The sequence below is a fragment of the Drosophila albomicans genome, chromosome X (assembly GCF_009650485.2).
Source record: "Drosophila albomicans strain 15112-1751.03 chromosome X, ASM965048v2, whole genome shotgun sequence".
NCBI classification, from domain to species: domain Eukaryota; kingdom Metazoa; phylum Arthropoda; class Insecta; order Diptera; family Drosophilidae; genus Drosophila; species Drosophila albomicans.
In genome coordinates, this window is record NC_047627.2 from 28180516 (window position 1) to 28201272 (window position 20757).

Consider the following 20757-nt stretch of genomic DNA (forward strand, 5'->3'; position numbering starts at 1 on the left):
AAAACATTTATTTTTGTATATAACTAGGTGTAGCCAGCACTATATTGGGAAACTGGTATGTGGGTAGTATATTTTGGTGCATTTCGCAAATCATATGGCGGGCACACTGCGCTCGTGAGACACTATTTGTACGATAATCAACGAAGTTGTTATAATTTTTATTATATATATGTGAAGATACGTCGCGACTACGTTTTCATTCCATCTAATGTAAAAAGTGAATAAAAAAAAATTGAAAACATTTCGATTTGTGTGTAGTGTATAAAAGGGATAGGCACTAGCCCGCGCCGACCAGCACCAACAATATGACGGAAACAACAAAACGATTGCTTGGCTCGTGCTTAGCTATTGTTGCGGTAAGTCGACGTGTTCTAACTTGCACCCGCACACCCGCTCTCCCAATCCCGCAAAAAGCTCAATCTCAGTGCCCATGACTGTGGCGGTGACTGTTACTGAGCGGGAGACGTGGAAATGTGTGTGTATGAATGTGAATGTGTGCGTGTGAGTGTGAAGATGCCCGTTACTAACGAGACAACAAATTGCCAATTCGCAGGTTCTTCATGTCCTTATCCAGCCAACAGATGCGACTGGTGCTGTGCCTATGACCAGTGAAAATATTGATATGACGTTAGGTGAGTTCACGGGAATGGGAACCGTAGCAACAGCAATTACTATAATTTACTACACACAATAAAACTTAAGGAAGCAAATGCAAAAACAAACATTGCACAAAAGCCGCATGAAGAGAGCGGCTGAGTGAACAAGCGAGCGAGTAAGAGAGAAAGGGAGAGGGAGAGAACGAGGAGCGCATTAACTCAATAACTCAGCTGTAGTGCAGCTCAACTACACTACACACATACAAGTGCACACGCATACGCATAAGCAGCACACGCACAAGTTTGCGTTTGCCTGCGCATGTGTATGTGTTAAGATTGACGTGTCACAAATATAAAATCAGACGCGCTCGATAAATTCCCCAGATTTTCTTCTTTTTTTCAGTTTTTTTTTTTTATTTTTTGTTTTGCCAACGTGGTAAGCTTGGAACAAACCAACACAACAACGCAATAATTGTTATCAGTTTGTTGTTTTGTCATTTTTTTTTACACAAATTCTTCAGTCATAATTAGTTCTGGAAAATTAGGCATATTCCTCAAATACAAATCATTCAGCCGCGAAAATAATACAAATTTCCCCCCAATTATCTTTTTTGATTTTAAAGATAGATTATGTATATATGTTTTATTTGACATTTTTAATGTCGCTGTGATAACAGTTTTAATTACAAATTGGTCCAGACTACTTGTTTCCTTATCTTATCACAATTTTTGATTGGATTTTTCTCTGCGCGTGTTTCAAAACGACATTTCTGGGAATCAACTTAAAAATATGTACAACTTTCTCTAAGCTTAACTTTAAGAAACATTAATAATCATTTATTCTAATCAATTTGTATCTTCTTTCTTTTTTGGCAATTTCAGCGTCTAACGAATTGGTTTTCCTTAATTTTTATGCCGAATGGTGTCGGTTTAGTAATATTTTAGCGCCAATTTTCAATGAAGCGGCAGATAAGGTAAGTTATAGTTGTTACCCAACAACAATTAATCTATAATTAACCCATTACACATTTCTTTGTTCCGAGTAGTAGTTATTGAAAGTCTCGAGTCAAGTTAAAAGTTGATTAATCAATCACGATAACAATATAATATAGACAATAATAATAATTCTTTGACTGACAGCCCTCAACATAAACAAAAAAAAAAAAAGAGCACACCAGCTGTCTTGAAAAACCCCCAAAAGAAAAGAAAAAATATTATAGAGCTCACCAGATGTTTTCATTGTTTACTTTATAAATGAAATTTGTATATTATTGATCTTGTTGCTGCACACACACACACGAACTGTTTAAACTATTAGTCTACTACATTTCTTTCTTTTTCTTTTTTGTTTGTTGAAATATTTCCTTGAACTACATCTCATTTGGTTTGTTATTGCAGATTAAAGCGGAATTCCCAGAGGCTGGCAAAGTGGTGCTTGGAAAAGTGGATTGCGACAAGGAGACGTCGATTGCGTCCCGTTTCCATATCAGTAAATATCCCACACTCAAAATTGTTCGCAATGGACAGCTGAGCAAGCGTGAATATCGCGGACAGCGCTCTGCGGAGGCATTCTTGGAGTTTGTCAAGAAGCAGCTGGAGGATCCCATCAAGGAGTTCAAATCGTTGAAGGATCTCGAGAATCTTGACTCGAAGAAGCGCAGTATTATGGGCTATTTCGATCGTCGCGATCAGCCAGAGTATGATATTTTCCGTAAGGTGGCAACGAACCTCAAAGAAGATTGCCAATTCCATGTGGGTTTCGGTGATGCCTCACAGGCAATGCATCCACCAGGTGCGTAAACTATAATAATATATAATACCTATATCAATATTAAATGTCGAATCATTTTGTAGGCACTCCGATCATTGTGTTTAGACCAGATGTCGCGCTCTCGCATGAGAACGATGAAACGTACACGGGCAGCTTGACCAATTTTGATGAGCTGAAGGTGTGGATACAGGAGAAGTGTGTGCCGTTGGTGCGCGAGATAACGTTCGAGAGTGCCGAGGAGCTAACGGAGGAAGGACTGCCGTTCCTGATTCTGTTCTATAAACCCGATGATCTGAATGCGATTAAGGACTACAAAGCGATCATTGAGCAGCAGTTGCTGGATGAAAAGCGTACGCATACTAACATATGAATAACATTTATTTTTTGTAATCTTATCGATTGCCTTTTTCGTTTACAGAGAATGTGAACTTCCTGACTGCGGATGGTAAACGATTTGCGCATCCATTGCATCATTTGGGCAAGTCGGAGGATGATCTGCCAGTCATTGCCATTGATTCGTTCAAGCATATGTATCTATTTCCGCATTTCCAAGATATGTACACGCCCGGCAAACTCAAGGAGTTCCTCCAGGATCTCTACAGCGGGAAACTGCATAGGTAATAGGCGTAGAATGAATACTGAATTTGCATTTACTAAATATATGTATATCGTTATCTAGGGAATTCCATTACGGGCCGGATCCTTCAAGTAATGAAGTGAAGCACGATAATACCGCTAAGGGTACGTCACCGCCTGAATCGAAATTCAAGGAGCTGGGTCCATCGAAACACCGTTACACCTTGCTGGAAAAAGATGAACTGTAATATTACAAATGTATATTCATTTAAATATAATTATTAAACAATTTTATAAAGTCCAAAATTGTGAAGCGTCTCCGCTAATCTAATCTAATCTAATCTATGCATCTAATTAGAGTTCGAGTTATTTAACAAATGTGTTGTGAAGTGTTTAAGCGTAAATAATTGTTTCGATTTCGATTTGAAGATATCATTTTTGTTTTTTCTTTTTTTCTGTGTTGCCGTCTCTTTCCATTAACTTTATTGCTTTCTCGCTCTAGTTCACGAACAGAGTCACATCTTAAATCACTTGAAAATCATTTATTTATACTTTCAAATCTCATCCCGGTTCAGATTTATAAAGCATATAGTTATTATATTTGATATTCCTTCTCCACTTGTGTTTTGTAATTAAATTCAATTGAGTAGCTTTTTAACCAGTCTAATATTATTTTTTATTTGTATTTTGTAATAGATGTGTATTACAATTGTTTTTCTTTTCTTTTTTTGTTTTGTAAAATTAGATTACATACATATTATATACTAAGTCAAAACGAGCGCGTTTACATGATATTATAATGAGGAGAAAATGACTCGATTGAAATGCACGCGACATTAAAACAGCGGTTAGTTTTTTGTTGTTGTTGATGTTGATTCACTTAGTTTTGAGTTGTTGTTGTCCATCGTCTGCTTGATCTTGAGTGGATTTGGAGTGGTTGCGTTGTTGTTGTTCTGTGGTGTGGTGTTGAGTGGTTGGTGGTTGTAATTATAAAAAGTACAATTAAAAGAGTACTTGCTATGTTTATTATTAAATTTAATACGTTAATAAGAAAAAAATAGTGCGGACAATAGGCTTAGTCAACTAATAGGGTCGGGAACGCATGCCGCCATCGTTGCGCATTGCACCGCCGCCATCTCGTCGTCCACCGCCGCCGCCACCACCACGACCACCGCCGCCTCCTCGGCCACCGCCTCCACCACCGTTATCGTTATTGTAACGCGAATAACCGCCGCCGCCTCCGCCATTGCCGCGATCACGATTTTGGTAGCCACCGCCGCCTCCACGATCATTGCCACGATCATTCATGTAGCCACCGCCTCCGCCGCCACCACCGCCAAAGCCTCCACCGCCGCCGCCGCCTCCAGAGTTGCCATCATCATCACCCTTGGGCGTTTTGCAGCTGCAGAAATGTTAGAAGATCATGTTAGAGAGATTGCTGGCACAGATCTCTGAGCAGGAGCTTACCGATTGCACTCGTTGCGCCAGGCAAAGTTGGTGTTGTTGCAGCTGCTGCACTTCCAGTCGCCATCGCGTGGCTGCACATTGCCACCGCCACCGCCAGCTCCAGCACCGCCGCCACCACCGCCAAATCGCCCACCTCCACGTCCGCCGCCGCCGCCTCCTCCGCCAGACCGATCGCCGTAATCACCGCCACCGCCTCCTCCACCGCCACGATCAAAGCGACCACCACCGCCGCCTCCGCCGCCACCTCGACTGCGTCCGCCGAAGCCGCCGCGACTGCCGCCGCCCTTGTTCCAATTGTTCTGACGCTGGGCCAGCGACACCTTGATCACACAGCCATTGAAATCGTTGCCATCGAACCACTGGATGGCCGATTGTGCGGCATTCACATCGTCGTAGGTGACTGTCGCCTCGCCCTTCGAGGTGCCCGTCTCCTTGTTTTTGTACAGCCAAATCTTTGGCTTCATGGTGCGCTTGTCTTTCTGCAAAGCAAAAGCGATGAAAAGATTGAATTAGTAAAAATAAATCACTTATTGATAGTATAAATTATAAAGTAATTGAGTTTCTCATTGTCTTAGCCGCAACTGAACTTTTAACTGGAAGTTAAATGTTTGAAGACATTGTCTTAACTTTTAATTGGAAGTTAAAAATGACTTATTGCAACTTAACTTTTAACTGGAAGATAAATATTAAAAGACTTTGTCTTATCCGCAACTTAACTTTTAACTGAATGTTAAAAATTGTCTTATCCTTAATTCAACTTTTCACTGCAAATTAAAAATTGGAAGACATTGTCTTATCCTTAATTTAACTTTTAACTGGAAGTTATATATTGGAAGAGATTCTCTTATCCGCAACTTAAATTTTAATAACTAGAAGTTAAAAATTGGAAGAAATTGTCTTATCCCTAAATATACGTTTAACTGAAAGGTAAAAATTGGAAGACATTGACTTACTCGCAACTTATTTCAAATGTAAGTGAAATATTGGTATCCGTAACTTAAATTTTAATTAGAAGTTAAACACAGTCTTATCCAAGTCAAGTGGAAGTTAAATCTTTGAAAATTTTCTCTTCTCCCCAACTTATCTTTTCACTAGAGGTTAAAAATTAGAAGACATTGTCTTATCCTTAAGTTAACTTTTAACTAGAAGTTATATATTGGAAGAGATTCTCTTATCCGCAACTCAACTTTTAATAACTAGAAGTTAAAAATTGGAAGACATTGACTTATTCGCAACTTATTTTAACTGTAAGTGAAATATTGGTATCCGTAACTTAAATTTTAATTAGAAGTTAAACACAGTCTTATCCAAGTCAAGTGGAAGTTAATTCTTTGAAAATTTTATCTTCTCCCCAACTTATCTTTTCTCTAGAGGTTGAAAATTGGAAGACATTGTCTTATCCTTAAGTTAACTTTTAAATAGAAGTTAAATGTTGGAAGACATTCGACTTATTCGAAAATTATTTAAAATGAAAGTTAAATATTATTATCCGTAACTTAAATTTTAACTGGAAGTTAAAAATTTCTACAAATTTCCGTTTAACTTACCTTGATAATGCCAATGGCACCGAAGTGCGTTTCAATGTCCTGCTCTGTGGTGGATGGATCCATGCCGGAGACAAAGATGGTGTCCTCCTGGGTGATCATATCGTTGCCACCGCCTCCACCACCTCCGCCGCCGCCCCCGCTGCTGTTGCCGCCGTATCCTACAAAGCAGAGCACACAACCGATATATTAGAGATGCAGTCGCAAGACGAAAGCGTTTTCTTGTAATATATATTTTGAAAAGAGAAATCTTTGTAGTTTCGGAACCAAAAGGATTGAACCCTCAATAACAACAACGACAACAAGAATAATATTGTAAGATAATGACCGACCACAACGACGACGACGACAACAACGAAGACGGGAACGAGAACCAGAAGAAAGTGTTCAACACTTGGGTATTAAATTAAGAAACACACTCGACACTCGGTAAATGTTTTGGGAGAGACTCTCTTAAAATCTACATATATATGGTATAGTTGGATAATTGTAATGGGTATATAATACACAATAACGATAACGTCGCTCGTTATATTATATGGATTACTTTCTTTCTTGTTTTTAGTTTTTGGGTGGTGGGTAATTGGTGTAATTGGAGGGTGACTTTTCTTAACTTGTTTCGTAGTGATAGATAAATAATCTGTAGTAGAGTTAGCTTAAGTGGTATTTTGTAATTTGAAAACCAGACTCGTGTTACACCGATTTTGGATGTATATTGTTGTTTTCTCTTGTTATATCATTTCATTAGAGTTTTTGCTTTTTTTTTTTTTTTTGTATACTCCCCGACAAACTCTTTGCTAGATATAGTAGATATAAATACAGCACACAGACGCACACAAATAACAGGAATAAAATATATATAGAGTAGAGATCGCGTGCGAAACCAAACCAATAATAGCCCTATATAGTATATATTTATATATATATGATCGGGATAAACACACTTTACGCAATACACTCTACACTCTCTTCAAAAAATATTCGACACTCTTCCTATATAGGATTTATAGTAGTAGATTTTATGTGTTACAGTTTATACGGCAACCACAACAACAACAACATCAACAACAGCGCTCTTTCATCAACCTTAACATCAACCTCTTAACTTTTTTTCATTTCTTTTCTTTTCTTGTACCCTGCCTATCAAAGCTCTTAGTTTTGTTTTTTGGATTTGTATTTGATTTTGTAGTAAATTAATGTTATACATTACTCGATAGATTGTTCGCAAATTTTGTTTGCATTATTTTACCTTTGTTGTAGTTGTCCTTGCTGGCGCCTCCATTTCTAAAAGAGGATATTGAATAACTTATTTAATGTTTAGTTTTTGATGTTTGGATTGTAATGCATTATGATGAAGTTTTTGTTTTTTACGCCCACGTTTCCTCCTCTCTCTTATTATTTTTCAAATATCATCCTACATGCTGCACTTTATATATATAGTATATACTTTAATTATTTATATATGGATTAGAATACTCTATTTTGTTCACACTTTGATCGTTACATTATAATCAGATCAAGTTTTTCTTCCTCGTTTTCGGCATAGGAACATTCATTTATAAATATATTTAAATCTATTTAGTTAGATAATATTGATAAATTAGCACAAAAGCAAGCGAGTTATGATTATAAAGAAAATATCTTGCATTCTATTGATATCATTACAAGAAAAGCGGACTACGACTATGTGAAATTGATTTAAGAAATACATTTTATATAAATTAAAAAGTCTAGTAATTAAATCTTCGAAGAACCGAAGTCAATTTAGTATCCATGCAGTTTAAATGAAAATCAAATATTTCTAATTACTGCATGAATACTTTTTGCTACGTTATGGAAATAAAATATACATAATAATATAACAATAACAATAACGAAATACTACACATAACATAGAACTAATAGAATTGTAACGATTTTTTTGTTTTTCGATTTTACTCTTGTTAATTTACCTTAAATAAGATCTTAGATATATCAAAAATAATTTCAATGATTCGAACATGCAACTAATTGATTTATTCTTCTTAATATGCATGTCTGATTTTTATAGTTCTTATTCCTATTGTTGACCATTTTTTGTTGTGTAACCTTTTCTGTCATCACCAGATATCTTTATTTCTTATGATAATGATTATTATTGTGAGCTGTTTTATATGTATGTAGTATATGGAATTTATCGAACACTTTCATGTGAATCATCTGGTTTATATTTGTTCTGGGGACACGCTTTGTTTTTTTTTTTTTGTGTTTCTCTTAATACGATACGATATGATATCATGGAGAACTGATACGACCAATTTGAATTCTTGATTTATAGCGCAGTTTACAGTGATCTTTATCTTAAACTGTTTCCTTTTCGAGTTTACCAATTATCAAAACCTTTTTGCTGTTTTTTTTTTTTGGGAATTGCTGCTTACAGATAATCTGTGAATCCACATCTGTAAATATTAACCTTTTGTGCACCCACTTATTATAATTATTTTTAGTAATAACACATGGGAAGCTGAAAGAAGCTGTGAAATACTTTTGATCTTGATATTGTTTCAGGAGGATGATCACCAGAGATACTTTTAATATTATTAATATGTTTATATTTGGTTCTTTGCAGATTGTCAGCACCATTATTTTTAGTAGTTCTCACTCTCTTACACTCTCTCTCTCGCTCTTTCTCTCTACCAAATGCGCTCGTATTATTAGTGTTATTATTTTGTATGCTTATCAATGAGAGCTTTAATCAAACACACATCCAACTTTTCAGCAAAAATATCATTTGATGACATTTCCAATGGCATTCGAATTGAATTTGGGACACAGGGTCGCATTACTTAAATGAATACGAAAACTTAATGATTCTACATTATGATGAACTCCATTTTTTGCGCAAATACTTCTTTAAATATATATTGTATTTTTTTTTTTTACTTTTTTTCTGATTTGTATAATTTATTTGTAATTTACTTTTATGCTCAATTTTGTTTTTCCTTTTTCATTTTTTTTTTTGCTAAACTCTTTTTTGTTGGTCTCATTTCCCAATTGTATAAATTTATATACAGTATTTATTTTTCTAATATATAGTATATAAAGTAATCATAATAACATACCCATAAGAGTTGCCTCCTCTGTCGTTCCAAGAGCCGCCGCCTCCTCCGCCGCCGCCGCCACCGCCACGATGTCCGGAATCATAACCTTAAACGCAATATTAGAGTTTCATGTCAATTGCGAACCATTTTTTTTTTTTTTCGTATATATTGCATTTGCATTTGTAGTACTTACCACCGCCGCCAGGTTTGCTATAGTTTGGTGGAGGTTCATTATAGTTGCCCGGTTTATTTGGCATTTGTTGGTAATTTGGCGGTGGGACAGCAAAATTATTGTACTGTCCGGCGCCACCGCCGCCGCCACCACCACCACCATAGCTTCCACCTAGAAATTGATAAATTCGCATCAGTAGTTGAATATCTCCGCGAAATTGTAGCGCAAAATAAAAACGATGTGAAAAAAATAGAAGCACACTCACGATCCATAACTATAGCACGTGTAGAACAATTACTTGATTAATTGAAATCAACTATTTTCTTTTTATTTAAAGAGAAACTGTCGAACTAGCACTGCTTTTCTTTCGGCTCACAAGCGTCAATAGAATTTTCTGCACGTCTTTTTTTTTCTTTTTTGAGTTGTTGTAAAAATGGCGTGTGATAAAGCGTGTGACCGTAGATTTAGTGTTTGTTGTATACTAGTAATGTATAAAATACATGCAATAAAGGGTCACACGGTTGGGCAAAACTAGGGCTGCATCAAATCCGTATGCCAAGCGAGTTATCCAACGTGTACTGTTTACTACTATTCTTAATTAATTTAACACATATAATTTATAGTGAATTATTATTTTTGAATGTTTTTTTTTCCTAATACTAATTCATCTATTTATCTTATAAAAATCTACTTTACTCCCAATCAGGTTGATTTCACTCATTTATGTTTTGCGTTTTCCAACACTAATTAAGTCACATGCAACCCTGTCATGATTGTTTATATTCATAATAATGGAACATTTGGTGTTTACGTGGAATACACTTATGAACTTTCTTATCCTTTTAAGTATAAAATAACCAAAAAAGCGACAGAATGATTGAAATTTCAGATTTGCAAAGTATGTGCGCACCTTAGCAATTACTAAGCTTTCGTTTAATCATTGCACACTTTTTGCTTTTTGCAGAAATCGGCATCGGCTTGGCTGGCTTTGGCATCTCATTCTTATTTCTTGGCATGCTGCTGCTCTTCGACAAAGGCTTGCTTGCCATTGGAAATGTACGTTATTTACGCTTCACATATGCTTAAATGAGATAAGCTTAACCAATTTTTCATTTGCAGATACTATTCATAGCGGGTCTTGCATGCGTTATTGGCGTGGAGCGAACTTTACGCTTTTTCTTTCAACGCCACAAAGTTAAAGGCACAACAGCGTTCTTTGGCGGAATTGTCATTGTGCTGCTGGGTTGGCCCATCATTGGCATGATCATTGAATCCTATGGATTCTTTGCACTCTTCAGGTGTGTGTTTCTTCTTAAAATTGCATCATAAAATATGTCTGTTGCACGTGGAACTTTATCATCTATGCTCTTCAACGAGACGATAAGCAAAGCACTTATTGTATTTGTTGTTGTGATCGATACACGATTGTCGCTAATCGAATTCGTTTTCCATCATCTTGTTTGCAGCGGATTCTTCCCTGTGGCCATCAATTTCCTTGGCCGTGTTCCCGTTCTAGGATCCATTTTCAATCTACCATTTATGCAAAAGGTAAGGTAGCAGTGGACTTAACTTAAACCCAAGACTCGAAATTAATAGTAAACACAACGCATTCCAAGTAGCGAATTAGTATTATTAATTTATATAAGGAATCTCTTGCACTACTCAAAATTGCCCGAAAACGCTTCAAATAAATTTGCAAGTTAACAAAACTTGAGCCTTATACATGGCAAAAAAAAAAAGTTTAGAGCATAGCACAAATGTTTAATTTGAATCTAAGCTATGTATTTTCAACATTTTACAATCTCCCATTCAGAGTCACAGTGAGGCAATATTGTTATTGTTGTTATTGGTATTTAATGGTTCTTATTCCAGTCCTCACGTTCCTCGCGCTCAGCGACAACCTCATTGAGATAAGGTTCCAAGTACTTGACATCGTCCTCGTACTTTGTCCACTGCTCCTTGGGCAGAATCGTCTTGGTCATCGACAAATGCAGAGCACGCATAATGCGGTAGTTGCGCTCATCGTACAATTTGCGTGGCAGACGACGGATGGCTTCCGTCACATCTTCGTTCTCATAGAGACAATCATCGCGGTGCAGACCTAATAATAATAATAATGGGAGAGACAATTTTAGACTCAATTTGAGTGAAATCTTTGCGCTGCGTTATTTCTTACCGTATTGGTTGAATCCAGACAGATTGTAGGCCCACTTGCCGAGGTTGGCTATGAATGTGAAACAAGTGCGGAGAGAACACGTAAAAAAAAAAAAATAGAATATTTGTTACATATTTTACGTAATCATTTTTGCATGCACCGCACAAAAGTGGCGGCACTTTCGTTTGCCATCAATGGAGCTTGCGACAGTTCCATTCATCAATACTTACAGAATACCAAAGGTCCCTTTCTAGCAATATAACTCGCCATTATTAAAATTAATTTGTAATTTTGACGAAAGTCGCTTTTGCTTTGCTCTCGCGTTCCCTTTTAGGTATGACAGCTGACCAGTGTGACCACAAGTCCGATTTCAACATATACTACTTTGCTTTTACGCGTGGTCACACTGACACCAGAGCTGTATTCGTTCACATTGTTATGATTCGCACTGAACTAGTTCGTTCTGTGTGAACTGTGAACTAACCGCTTTTAACGGCTCAAAATTTGAATGAAAGGAAAACTAATGCTTTTTATTTTTGTGTTGATTTTAGATTGTGCAAAAACTTGGTGGAGACGGAAATCGAACAACCGTATAATATTAAAACATATGTAGGAAATACATTTAATTATACGAGCATGTTTTTTGTATAAATTAAATAAATTCGTTGTTGTGGAAAAAAAAGAAATCAGTTTGTAAAACACACAAAATGCGTAGTATTCATAAATGTACATATAATTGCATATATGTTTATACTAATTGACGGAAGCATCTGTAATTGTAAATACACTTAGTTTCTGTGTGTCTGTTGAGAATAATTAATAATACATATATATTTTTTTTTATTTAATGATTCCCCCTCAGTAAATCAATAAAGACTACAAACAATCTTAACAAAAGACTTGCAGTGTTAATTTGTCATCGATTTCATTTCTCTCTTTCTGTAACGTGGTCGAATGAGTAAATGCAAGTTATAAAAGTGCTTCGATTCAGATTTGTGGTTTGTTTGTTCTTATAGAGGAAATAAATCAGAGCGAATGCATCGATATGAAAACTAAATATTTATGTTTATTTATTAATGACTACCAAATATCAATATACAAATTAAAGAACATATACAAATTCATTATATAATATATATATGCGCCAACTATGGCTGTTGGCTATTGTGATACGGCACTAATTTGATTTGAGGATTGTTTTTGTTTGTTTGTGAACACACACGACGCACACACACACACACATACAGATACATATCTATACACTAGCTATATAGATATCGCACAGATGTGTTAGTTAGCATATATAAGTACTATGTTGTATATTGTATCAACATCATCATCATCATCTGAAGCCATTGCCATAGTCGGACACACATACATATGCATATATATACATATATAGTAATAAGTACATCACTGGGTCACATAATTGTGTTGTTGATCGTTTCCATCCATGTTGCATCTCTGGGTCTGGGATAAAATCATTTATTGTTCTTTGCTGCAGTCAGTGATAAAAACTCATCCTTGCGAGCCAAATATTCATTGTAACGAAGAAATGCATAGCTATATAGAGATGGATGGATGATTGATTAATGAATCACAAATAATCGAATATGAATAATTACCCAACGTAATCAAAGTCAATAGTGGAATGCTCGGCTTGCAGAAGCGACCACACAGTCCAAAAGATGTGGGCAGCCAATGCGAATTGATTCACTTGGACATAGAGGAGCTCGACTTCATCGTTTTGGATGTTGGTCCGCTGCAGATAGTTCTCGAGGTAAACACGCAGCCATTTCAATTGAAATTCACGCTTCGGATAGCGAGTGTAATCGACTTCATCGACACCGCACATTTCCGCAAAATGATTGCCAATATCAAAGGCTTGGAAATTGTAATCGGCATATTCGTAGTCAATGAAATTGACGGCATTCATGCACTTCGTGTATACCACATTGCCCAATAGCAGATCGTTGTGGGAGAATACGATGGGACTCTGTAGAGCCTCCAGGTATTTGTACAATGTATTGAACTCCTCACGTAGTCGGCTAATTGGCAAAAATGTTCCTTTCACTCTGCAAAGAACAGAATGTGAGATTACATTACATGGAACGATAAATGATTGATTAATTGATTACCTTTTGTGTTTCTCAGCATCACTAAATCGTTCAGGTACTAAATCAAGAAAGCTTTGCGTCTTTGTCCAAATCATTGGCAATGGCTTCGCATCCGCATCGGCATCGATCGACACATCGTTGAGCTTTCTTACCACACGATGCATTTGGGCCATGCGACGTGCCACCAATGGCCAAATGTCTGGGCAGAGCACACTCTCGATATTTAAGGTGCTACCAGGTACGTATTCGTAAACGAGGCCATTCTTAAAGGTCGCATACAGCGATGGCGCCAATCCATATGTGTGCAGCAATAGAAAATTTTGCGTTTCAGCCTTCCGATCGATCAATAGGTCCGTCTTATTGCCGTACACACGCACCAGGACTACGTTATCGGAGTATTGTACAGGTAAACGATGATCATCTCTAACTGTTTCGCTCTCCTCATCCTCCCCAACATCACGATCTGTTTCTGTCGCTTCTGTTGTTGTTGTTGTTGATTTGGTTTTGGTTGCGTTTGTTGTAAAGTCATCTTCATGGTGATCGTTTTGCAGTATAACCGGATCCTCCGATTCCACTGGCAATATTCGCTTGGACAGATAGGATTCGTCATTATTATCATTGTTCAGTTTGGTATTCGAACTACTATTGTGAAAGCATCCGACCAGCTTATTTGTTATGCCATCAGTGAATTTCTGCAATGGGAACAACGTAAAAAGTAATTATTAATTTAGGTTGATTCGATTTTAAAAGAGTTTCAACTACACTACAGTTATACCCCGCACATTCAATTAAATACTAGGGTATGCTTCAGACACACACAAAAACAAGTAAGAAAGCTACAGTCGAGTGTACTCGACTGTGAGATACCCGCTACCAATTTGATTAAAAGCAATATATTTTACGGTATTATTCTCAAAATATACCGAATATACTGCAAATATACTAAAAATATACCATAGTGGTATATCGGTGTAGTACCGCATTCAAAATATACCATAGACGGCAAAATATACCAGATTGTCAGCCAAAGCAAGTAAGCCTCCCAGTAAATATGCGTTTTTGCTCATACAAAAGTATTTCTTTAATAACTTCCACAATTTTTATCTGATCGCAACCAAATTATCAGGAATCATAACTACTATAGTTATTATTATATATACCAAAATTCACAACTCTAGCTTTTAAATTACGCTTGTTATTCGATTTTTTTGATTTGCGGGGGGCAGAAGTGGGCATGGCAAAAATTTGAAACAAACTTGATCTGCGTGCAAACATAACAAATGCTGTCGAATAAAAATTATAGCTCTATCTCTTATAGTCTCTGAGATCTAGGTGTTCATACGGACAGACACACAGACACACAGACGGACATGGCTAGATCGTCTCGGCTGTTGACGCTGATCATGAATATATATACTTTATAGGGTCAAAGATGCCTCCTTCTACCTATTACATACATAGTTATAATACCCTTCTACCCTATGGGTAGCGGGTATAAAAAGTAGATCGCTTTTAAGTTAAGACAATCATGCGAGTGATTAAATCGAACAAACAAGATTATTTTAGCGTCATAAAAATGTGTCCCCATTTTCTTCTATCTTTCATGATTATGGATCGGATAACATCATTCGATGAAGGAGGTCGCAAGCCACATTAACTACTTGACGATTATTAAAAAGTCGTTTTGCTTCGCTTTGTTTATGGCAACTACTTCAAATCTGTAGAGCTGTCATATATAATATAGTATATATGAACATATTCGGTATATTAGAGTCTAATAAACATTTCCCCAAAATGATATGCCACATATATTATACATATATATATATTTCTACGTATGTATGTATGATTATTATTCGTTAGTAATTAAGGGCGATAAACTTTTTGACACTTGGCGCAAAAAAAAAACAACAAAAAGAGCAACAAAGCCCGAGTGTGATAGGAAAGCACATGTGCTCATTAAACTATACTTAAGTGTATTAAATAAAAATATATGTATATTCACAAAAATGTGTATAAATTTGTATATGTGTGTGTGTGTGTGTGGTGTCGCATCATGTGCTTTGGGGGTCCAGACATCACATTTTTGTATATTGATAAGAAAACGGCATGGAGAATATGGAATGCGACGATGATTATGGAATTCTTGTGATTTAACTAGCGAAGAAACAACGACAACAGAACAGATGTGATGATAGACATACATACTGTATATATATATGTGGTATATAGTATATAGGAACTTAGTGATATGCGGTGTTATCGCCGTGACATCGTGAACATCATTATCAAAAACAAGTTCCTGTATATAACACGATTATAATATATATATATCGACTCTCTTAATGAAATGTTTAAATACAAATATGTAGGTACAGCTGCTGGTTTTAGCACCCTTTGAGATAGTAACACTTTTAATCCCCCTCCCCGATTCCCTTCTCTGAAATGAAGTTAATTCGATTTGCAAACAACGAAAAAAAAAATGAAATCACAAATTCGAACAAAATAACAAACTAACAATCTCCAAGGCAATTTGAGATAATCGCACTTTTGAAACAACGCAATTCAAAACTACTATACTTGATCACTATTTTTCCTATACATATAGTATATATATATAGTATGCGAGAGAGGTTGTGCTAGCGACGACCCTGGAATATATTCATTAACATGACTTCAAAACAAGCAAACAAGCATTATAAAAACTCAAGTTGCCTATGCTTAATAGTTAGTTATTTTTGTATGTATGATGGTATATATATGGGAGGGGGTTGGGGGAATGGTACGGGTAGTACGACATGACACGACACGACACGACACAAACTCAACTCGCTATTGAGTCAAGATTCGATTCGATGAATAAATATATGTACATAGTGTATATGTATATATCTGGGTGATGATTAAGTGGGTAGCGCTAATCGGTAGAGACCACGTGATGTGCATTAAGCCAGACCGGACAAAGCTCTACTAAATATACTATATACTAGATATAGTATATTATGTACATAAATTACAGGTGTACGGCATTGTAATAATATTAATAAACAGAAACACATACTTCGATGCCTTATTCGCAATATAATCTAGAACCCACACACAGCGAGTGAGAGCGAGAGAGAGAGACAGTGAGAACAATGAAAAGAGCGAGAGGGAGCCAGAAATACGAGTGGAACACAATAAATAATGGAGCGACAATGAAAAACTTGCAAAAAACAAAAAAAAAAACGTAGTACGAACACAAAAACAAAAATGATAGTGATGTGATATTTTTCCTTAGGTTTCTGGGTTTAAGATTGACAGAGAGTGAGAGAGAGAGAGAGAGAGAGAGAGAGAGAGATTACTTTACCTTAAAATCAACGTGATTGAGGTCCCAATTCGGTCGAATAACTTTCAATATATCCTTAGCACCTTGTATAACATCGGCTTCCTCAACAAATATGGGAACAAATGGTACAATCGAATCTTTAGCTGTTGTTGTTGTTGTAGTAGTAGTGGTTGTTGTTGTTGTTGTTGTATTATCCTCCTGCTTTGATCGTATCGCAGTAGTAGTAGAGTTCGAATTCGAATTGGAGTTGGAATTGACGTTCGTCGGGAGGTTCGTCGTATTCGTATTCGAGTTGGCGTTCGAGTTCGAATTCGAATTCAAATTCAAATTGATTTCGATTTGGTTCGATTGCTGTTGCTTGACCGTTTGACGAACTAAAGATAAAGAATCTTTCATCACTTTGGGGTTGCCGCCACTTGTTGAAATCTGTCCTGTGTAACTGTTGCTCTTGGTTTCTGTGCCCATTCTATTTTTGTTGGGTGGTATTACAATGTGAAATACGAAAGTGTCAGGTCGGGTCAACACATACATACATACATACAACCGAAAAAAAAAAAACAGTTTTCAACGCAAGAAAAAAAAGCAAAACGAAAATTATCAGGCGATGACAACAAAATAATTCAAATGAAAGAGAGAGCGAAAAAAGAAGAAAAAGAGAAAACAACTCGGCGAAGGCCGAGAAGATATACAATATAATCTATAAATTAATTTGCGAGTTGAAGGATTATACGATATTACACTAACTAACTAACTAGCAGGATTCGACAAAACAAACTAATAAAATTCTTGTTTGCTTTTGATGTCGTAGGAAATTCCATCATGATGATATCATGTCATCGTGATAAGGGGAAAGAGATACAAACTTGAGAGAGTTTGAGATGTTTCAGCTGGAATCGAGCAAGGGGGGGAAGGGGGGCAAGGCTACTAGTATACATATATACTTGTAGTATATACTGCAATTATATACCAGAAGAATACTAAGCAGATAAGACAGGGGGACAGGCCTTTTTCAAAACGTGGCGCGCTCTACTTACGCCCTAGAGAGATGATAAGATTAGAATGTGTACATACATACATACATATGTGCACACGCACACACACACACATGCACTACATCGTACTACGCACACACACACATACCTAAATACAACCTACACATATACATAGACGAAATGTACAGAGGAAAAAGCAGCAAGGAAAAGGAAACATTTTACATACGATTTTCAAATACAACAGAGTTAATTAAATCAACTAAAAAACAAACATGAAATTAAGTATATAAACTACATACATATATACACATATATATCGGCCACTTCATATATATTTTCGCTTTATTTCAGTATTCACAAACACACGCACAGAACAAAATATACAAACTTTAAAGTTGCTGCACACATGCACATGTTTGTATGCGTGTGTGTGTGTGCACATTTCATCTATATATATATGTATGTATTTACTTTAGTACCAAAGTACTACGTGGTCTTAACAATCCATTTAGTGCTCGGTTTAATGTTTAATGGATGCTTCTTATCTTTTTTCTTCATTCTCATTTTCCTTTGTTTTTGCTTTTGTTCTTTTGTTTATTGCATATTTACATGCAAAAAAAAAAAACATGTTTAAAAAAATAAACAAAAGTAAAATAAAAAAAAAAAAATAAATAAATAAAATTTGTGTACCAATTATTATTCATATGTCAAGCGTCAACGAATGCAAAAAAACGCACACTGAGCTGCATTGAATTTTTTTTTCGATTTTTATTTTTTTATTTTCTTTTTTTTCGTATTTTGACTACAACACACGTTACCTTCGGGTATTGATTGTTTTTGTTTAAAAGAATAACACAAAAAGCCGCGAAAACCACACAACTAAATTTTATTGATTTTGGTCTGATTCGAATTAAATGGTGTTGCTCGTTTTGGTTTTTGGTTTTTGTTGGAATGACGACGACGACGACGACGAAGACGACGACGAAAGGCTAAAGGGAATGGAATAGCGAAACGATCCAGACGGTTAAAACAGAACAGAAGTGTTAATTAAAAGATGTATATTCTCGTTGTGTTCTCGTTATTATATTCCGATTTCATACAAAACTCTTGCTATTTCGATTCAGCTATTTCGCTTTTTCTAAATTCTTTTCTTTGCTTTTTGCTTGCTTTTTGGGGCACACAACTTCCGACTCCGGACAGTGGTAGTGGTAAACTGAAGCGTGGCCGCAAGTTGATTGCCAAATTATACCTCCAACGTTTAGCGGCCTCGAAGATATACTAATATATCCCCTACCTCAATGCGGCAGCAAAACTTTACAGTTTGATGTGCAAGCAATGTGACCACTGCACTGAAATACTAAAGTGCTGGTCACAAATACCAGAAAAATATGTTCTTTGGTATATTGCAAGCTTTTGTTTCGCCATAACATGCCGGTACTTGTTTTTGCCATTTTTGTTTTATGCTTTTTATGTGTATTAATAGTTGGGTAGAAATATCAGTATTGTAATAAATATGTATGTCAATTTTCCTATCGTTATGTATGTAAAAAGTAAAAGGTAATTTTAATTTTATTGTATTAAATACACTAATAAGGGTGGTATATTTTGATAAGAAACTAGTATATTTTACGATGACTGAATGCTCCACACTTTGCAAAATGCAATCAAAATTTAAAAAACTAGCATTGCGGCATCTATAATTGAAAGCACTTGAACCTAATATAATTTTTGTTTATCCTGTGTATTTTTCAACATTAATGTTATACATTTCATTAAGATTGTTTTCATATGTTTTTAAGTGTACAAAAATATGAAATTAATAAAGATAACCTCCGGTACACCAGCCAAAAAAAAAGACGTTCAAAGATCATAATCTACTTCTTTTGCTTTTTCTTCTCCAGCTCCTCTTCCTTCTCCTTTTCGATGATGTTCACGTACTCCAGTATAACTTGACGATCCAGCATTTTGAGGGGCTTGCCATTCTCCATAATGGCCACCTCCAAGTTATTCTGTCCGGACTGGGCAACCTCAAGGAGTGCACGAATTGCCAATTTAACCGCACCGCGCTCAGTGGCAACCTCGTCCTCTTTGTACGTCTTCTCAAAGAATTCGCGCACCGTTTTAGCCGAACGGCCAGTGGCATTGGCTTTGTACTCGTAGAAAATGCCAGATGGTTCGGTCTGGAAGAGATGTGGAGAGCCATCGGCATCAAATCCGCCAATGAGACATGAAATGCCGAATGGACGACGTCCATTGCTCTGTGTGTACTTTTGTTTCACTTGTGCAATATATCTATAAACAAAAAAGTGGGAAATATAATTCCATTCCAAGTTGTGAAATTGTGAATATAATTACCTGGTAATGTATTCAAGGGTAACAGGATCCTCAACATTGAGACGATGACTCTGGCACTCCACCTGAGCACGATTGATTAAAATGCGTGCATCTGCAGTTAAGCCAGCAAAAGCCATGACAACGTGATGATCGAGCATACAGATTTTACGCACTGTACGATCTTCCTGCAATTTGGCCACCGATTTCTTCTCTACGCCTAGCACTACACAGTTGCCACCACGGACACCAACCTTGATAAATGGAAAACAAGGACAACAAAATTTCATATACAACAAACAATGATGAGCACGAATTTTGGCTTACCGCTGTTGAACCCTTGCGGACAGCTTCTTGAGCATATTCCACTTGCAGTAAGTGACCATCAGGTGAGAAAATAGTAACAGCGCGATCGTAGCGTGAAGACATCTTTAGTTTTATTTGATTATTATGCGAAACAAAGTTAGTTTATGCAGCAGACAGCAGAACCTTTTACCACAAATATTGTAGTCGGCAATTTTCGTAGCGCAATGATGATGCTTTTTTGGTGTAATGTGACCAGCTGTTTTGTAGAGGTGGTGAAACATCGATAGCTCTATCTAACGATATTATTTTCGATGTTTTTGTA

General features: G+C 36.4%; 6 protein-coding genes across 8 annotated transcripts; 2 read left to right on the forward strand and 4 right to left on the reverse strand.

Annotated features, from left to right (window-relative positions):
• The first annotated feature begins 110 nt into the window (after positions 1-110).
• On the forward strand, positions 111-3511 carry LOC117577337 (endoplasmic reticulum resident protein 44). The gene is made up of 7 exons (XM_034262290.2): positions 111-356; positions 554-632; positions 1479-1570; positions 1995-2388; positions 2451-2717; positions 2786-2984; positions 3047-3511. The coding sequence occupies exons 1-7, from the start codon at positions 306-308 to the stop codon at positions 3189-3191; spliced, it is 1227 nt and encodes a 408-aa protein (XP_034118181.1). The 5' UTR covers positions 111-305; the 3' UTR covers positions 3192-3511.
• A 101-nt stretch (positions 3512-3612) lies between these two features.
• Positions 3613-9645, reverse strand: LOC117574408 (RNA-binding protein cabeza). Of its 2 annotated transcripts, XM_034258249.2 has the most exons (7): positions 9472-9644; positions 9228-9377; positions 9056-9140; positions 7204-7238; positions 5958-6115; positions 4411-4889; positions 3613-4345 (listed from the first exon to the last, which is right to left on the reverse strand). In XM_034258249.2, exons 1-7 carry the CDS (start codon positions 9476-9478, stop codon positions 4027-4029), a joined length of 1233 nt encoding a protein of 410 aa, XP_034114140.1. In that variant the 5' UTR covers positions 9479-9644; the 3' UTR covers positions 3613-4026. The 2 variants fall into 2 exon arrangements, with proteins under 2 accessions (XP_034114140.1, XP_051860420.1); XM_052004460.1 differs by lacking the exon at positions 7204-7238 and having other exon boundaries at positions 9472-9645.
• A 341-nt stretch (positions 9646-9986) lies between these two features.
• Positions 9987-12047, forward strand: LOC117576131 (vesicle transport protein GOT1B). The gene is made up of 5 exons (XM_034260696.2): positions 9987-10104; positions 10171-10262; positions 10326-10504; positions 10673-10754; positions 11913-12047. Exons 1-5 carry the CDS (start codon positions 10080-10082, stop codon positions 11955-11957), a joined length of 423 nt encoding a protein of 140 aa, XP_034116587.1. The 5' UTR covers positions 9987-10079; the 3' UTR covers positions 11958-12047.
• LOC117576153 (cytochrome b-c1 complex subunit 7) lies at positions 10947-11749 on the reverse strand. Its single transcript, XM_034260730.2, has 3 exons — positions 11592-11749; positions 11383-11430; positions 10947-11307 (listed from the first exon to the last, which is right to left on the reverse strand). Exons 1-3 carry the CDS (start codon positions 11629-11631, stop codon positions 11060-11062), a joined length of 336 nt encoding a protein of 111 aa, XP_034116621.1. The 5' UTR covers positions 11632-11749; the 3' UTR covers positions 10947-11059.
• A 356-nt stretch (positions 12048-12403) lies between the features above and the next one.
• On the reverse strand, positions 12404-19057 carry LOC117576094 (ethanolamine kinase). 2 transcript variants are annotated; one of them, XM_052008794.1, is made up of 5 exons: positions 19048-19057; positions 16828-17272; positions 13500-14170; positions 12987-13436; positions 12404-12924 (listed from the first exon to the last, which is right to left on the reverse strand). In XM_052008794.1, the coding sequence occupies exons 2-5, from the start codon at positions 17269-17271 to the stop codon at positions 12843-12845; spliced, it is 1647 nt and encodes a 548-aa protein (XP_051864754.1). In that variant the 5' UTR covers position 17272; positions 19048-19057; the 3' UTR covers positions 12404-12842. The 2 variants fall into 2 exon arrangements, with proteins under 2 accessions (XP_051864754.1, XP_034116541.1); XM_034260650.2 differs by lacking the exon at positions 19048-19057 and adding an exon at positions 18617-19021.
• Positions 19058-19520: 463 nt separating this feature from the next.
• On the reverse strand, positions 19521-20686 carry LOC117576112 (proteasome subunit alpha type-7-1). The gene is made up of 3 exons (XM_034260673.2): positions 20457-20686; positions 20154-20383; positions 19521-20090 (listed from the first exon to the last, which is right to left on the reverse strand). Exons 1-3 carry the CDS (start codon positions 20556-20558, stop codon positions 19673-19675), a joined length of 750 nt encoding a protein of 249 aa, XP_034116564.1. The 5' UTR covers positions 20559-20686; the 3' UTR covers positions 19521-19672.
• Between the last annotated feature and the right edge of the window lie 71 nt (positions 20687-20757).

Coding starts and splice junctions, on each gene's coding strand:
- LOC117574408 (XM_034258249.2), bottom strand. Junction 6,116..7,203: donor CAAGGACAACTACAACAAAG/GTAAAATAATGC, acceptor TCTGCTTTGTAG/GATACGGCGGCAACAGCAGC. Junction 4,890..5,957: donor GTGCCATTGGCATTATCAAG/GTAAGTTAAACG, acceptor TTTGCTTTGCAG/AAAGACAAGCGCACCATGAA.
- LOC117576131 (XM_034260696.2), top strand. CDS start 10,080: ATGATTGAAATTTCAGATTTGCAAA. Junction 10,263..10,325: donor GCTTGCTTGCCATTGGAAAT/GTACGTTATTTA, acceptor TTTCATTTGCAG/ATACTATTCATAGCGGGTCT. Junction 10,755..11,912: donor ATCTACCATTTATGCAAAAG/GTAAGGTAGCAG, acceptor TGTTGATTTTAG/ATTGTGCAAAAACTTGGTGG.
- LOC117577337 (XM_034262290.2), top strand. CDS start 306: ATGACGGAAACAACAAAACGATTGCTTGGCTCGTGCTTAGCTATTGTT. Junction 2,389..2,450: donor ACAGGCAATGCATCCACCAG/GTGCGTAAACTA, acceptor ATCATTTTGTAG/GCACTCCGATCATTGTGTTT. Junction 2,985..3,046: donor TACAGCGGGAAACTGCATAG/GTAATAGGCGTA, acceptor ATCGTTATCTAG/GGAATTCCATTACGGGCCGG.
- LOC117576094 (XM_052008794.1), bottom strand. CDS start 17,271: ATGGGCACAGAAACCAAGAGCAACAGTTACACAGGACAGATTTCAACA. Junction 14,171..16,827: donor TCAATCACGTTGATTTTAAG/GTAAAGTAATCT, acceptor TTCCCATTGCAG/AAATTCACTGATGGCATAAC. Junction 13,437..13,499: donor GATGCTGAGAAACACAAAAG/GTAATCAATTAA, acceptor TGTTCTTTGCAG/AGTGAAAGGAACATTTTTGC.
- LOC117576153 (XM_034260730.2), bottom strand. CDS start 11,631: ATGGCGAGTTATATTGCTAGAAAGGGACCTTTGGTATTCT. Junction 11,431..11,591: donor AAAGGGACCTTTGGTATTCT/GTAAGTATTGAT, acceptor TCACATTCATAG/CCAACCTCGGCAAGTGGGCC. Junction 11,308..11,382: donor GTCTGGATTCAACCAATACG/GTAAGAAATAAC, acceptor TATTATTATTAG/GTCTGCACCGCGATGATTGT.
- LOC117576112 (XM_034260673.2), bottom strand. CDS start 20,558: ATGTCTTCACGCTACGATCGCGCTGTTACTATTTTCTCACCTGATGGT. Junction 20,384..20,456: donor TCCGCAAGGGTTCAACAGCG/GTAAGCCAAAAT, acceptor CCATTTATCAAG/GTTGGTGTCCGTGGTGGCAA. Junction 20,091..20,153: donor ACCCTTGAATACATTACCAG/GTAATTATATTC, acceptor TTTTGTTTATAG/ATATATTGCACAAGTGAAAC.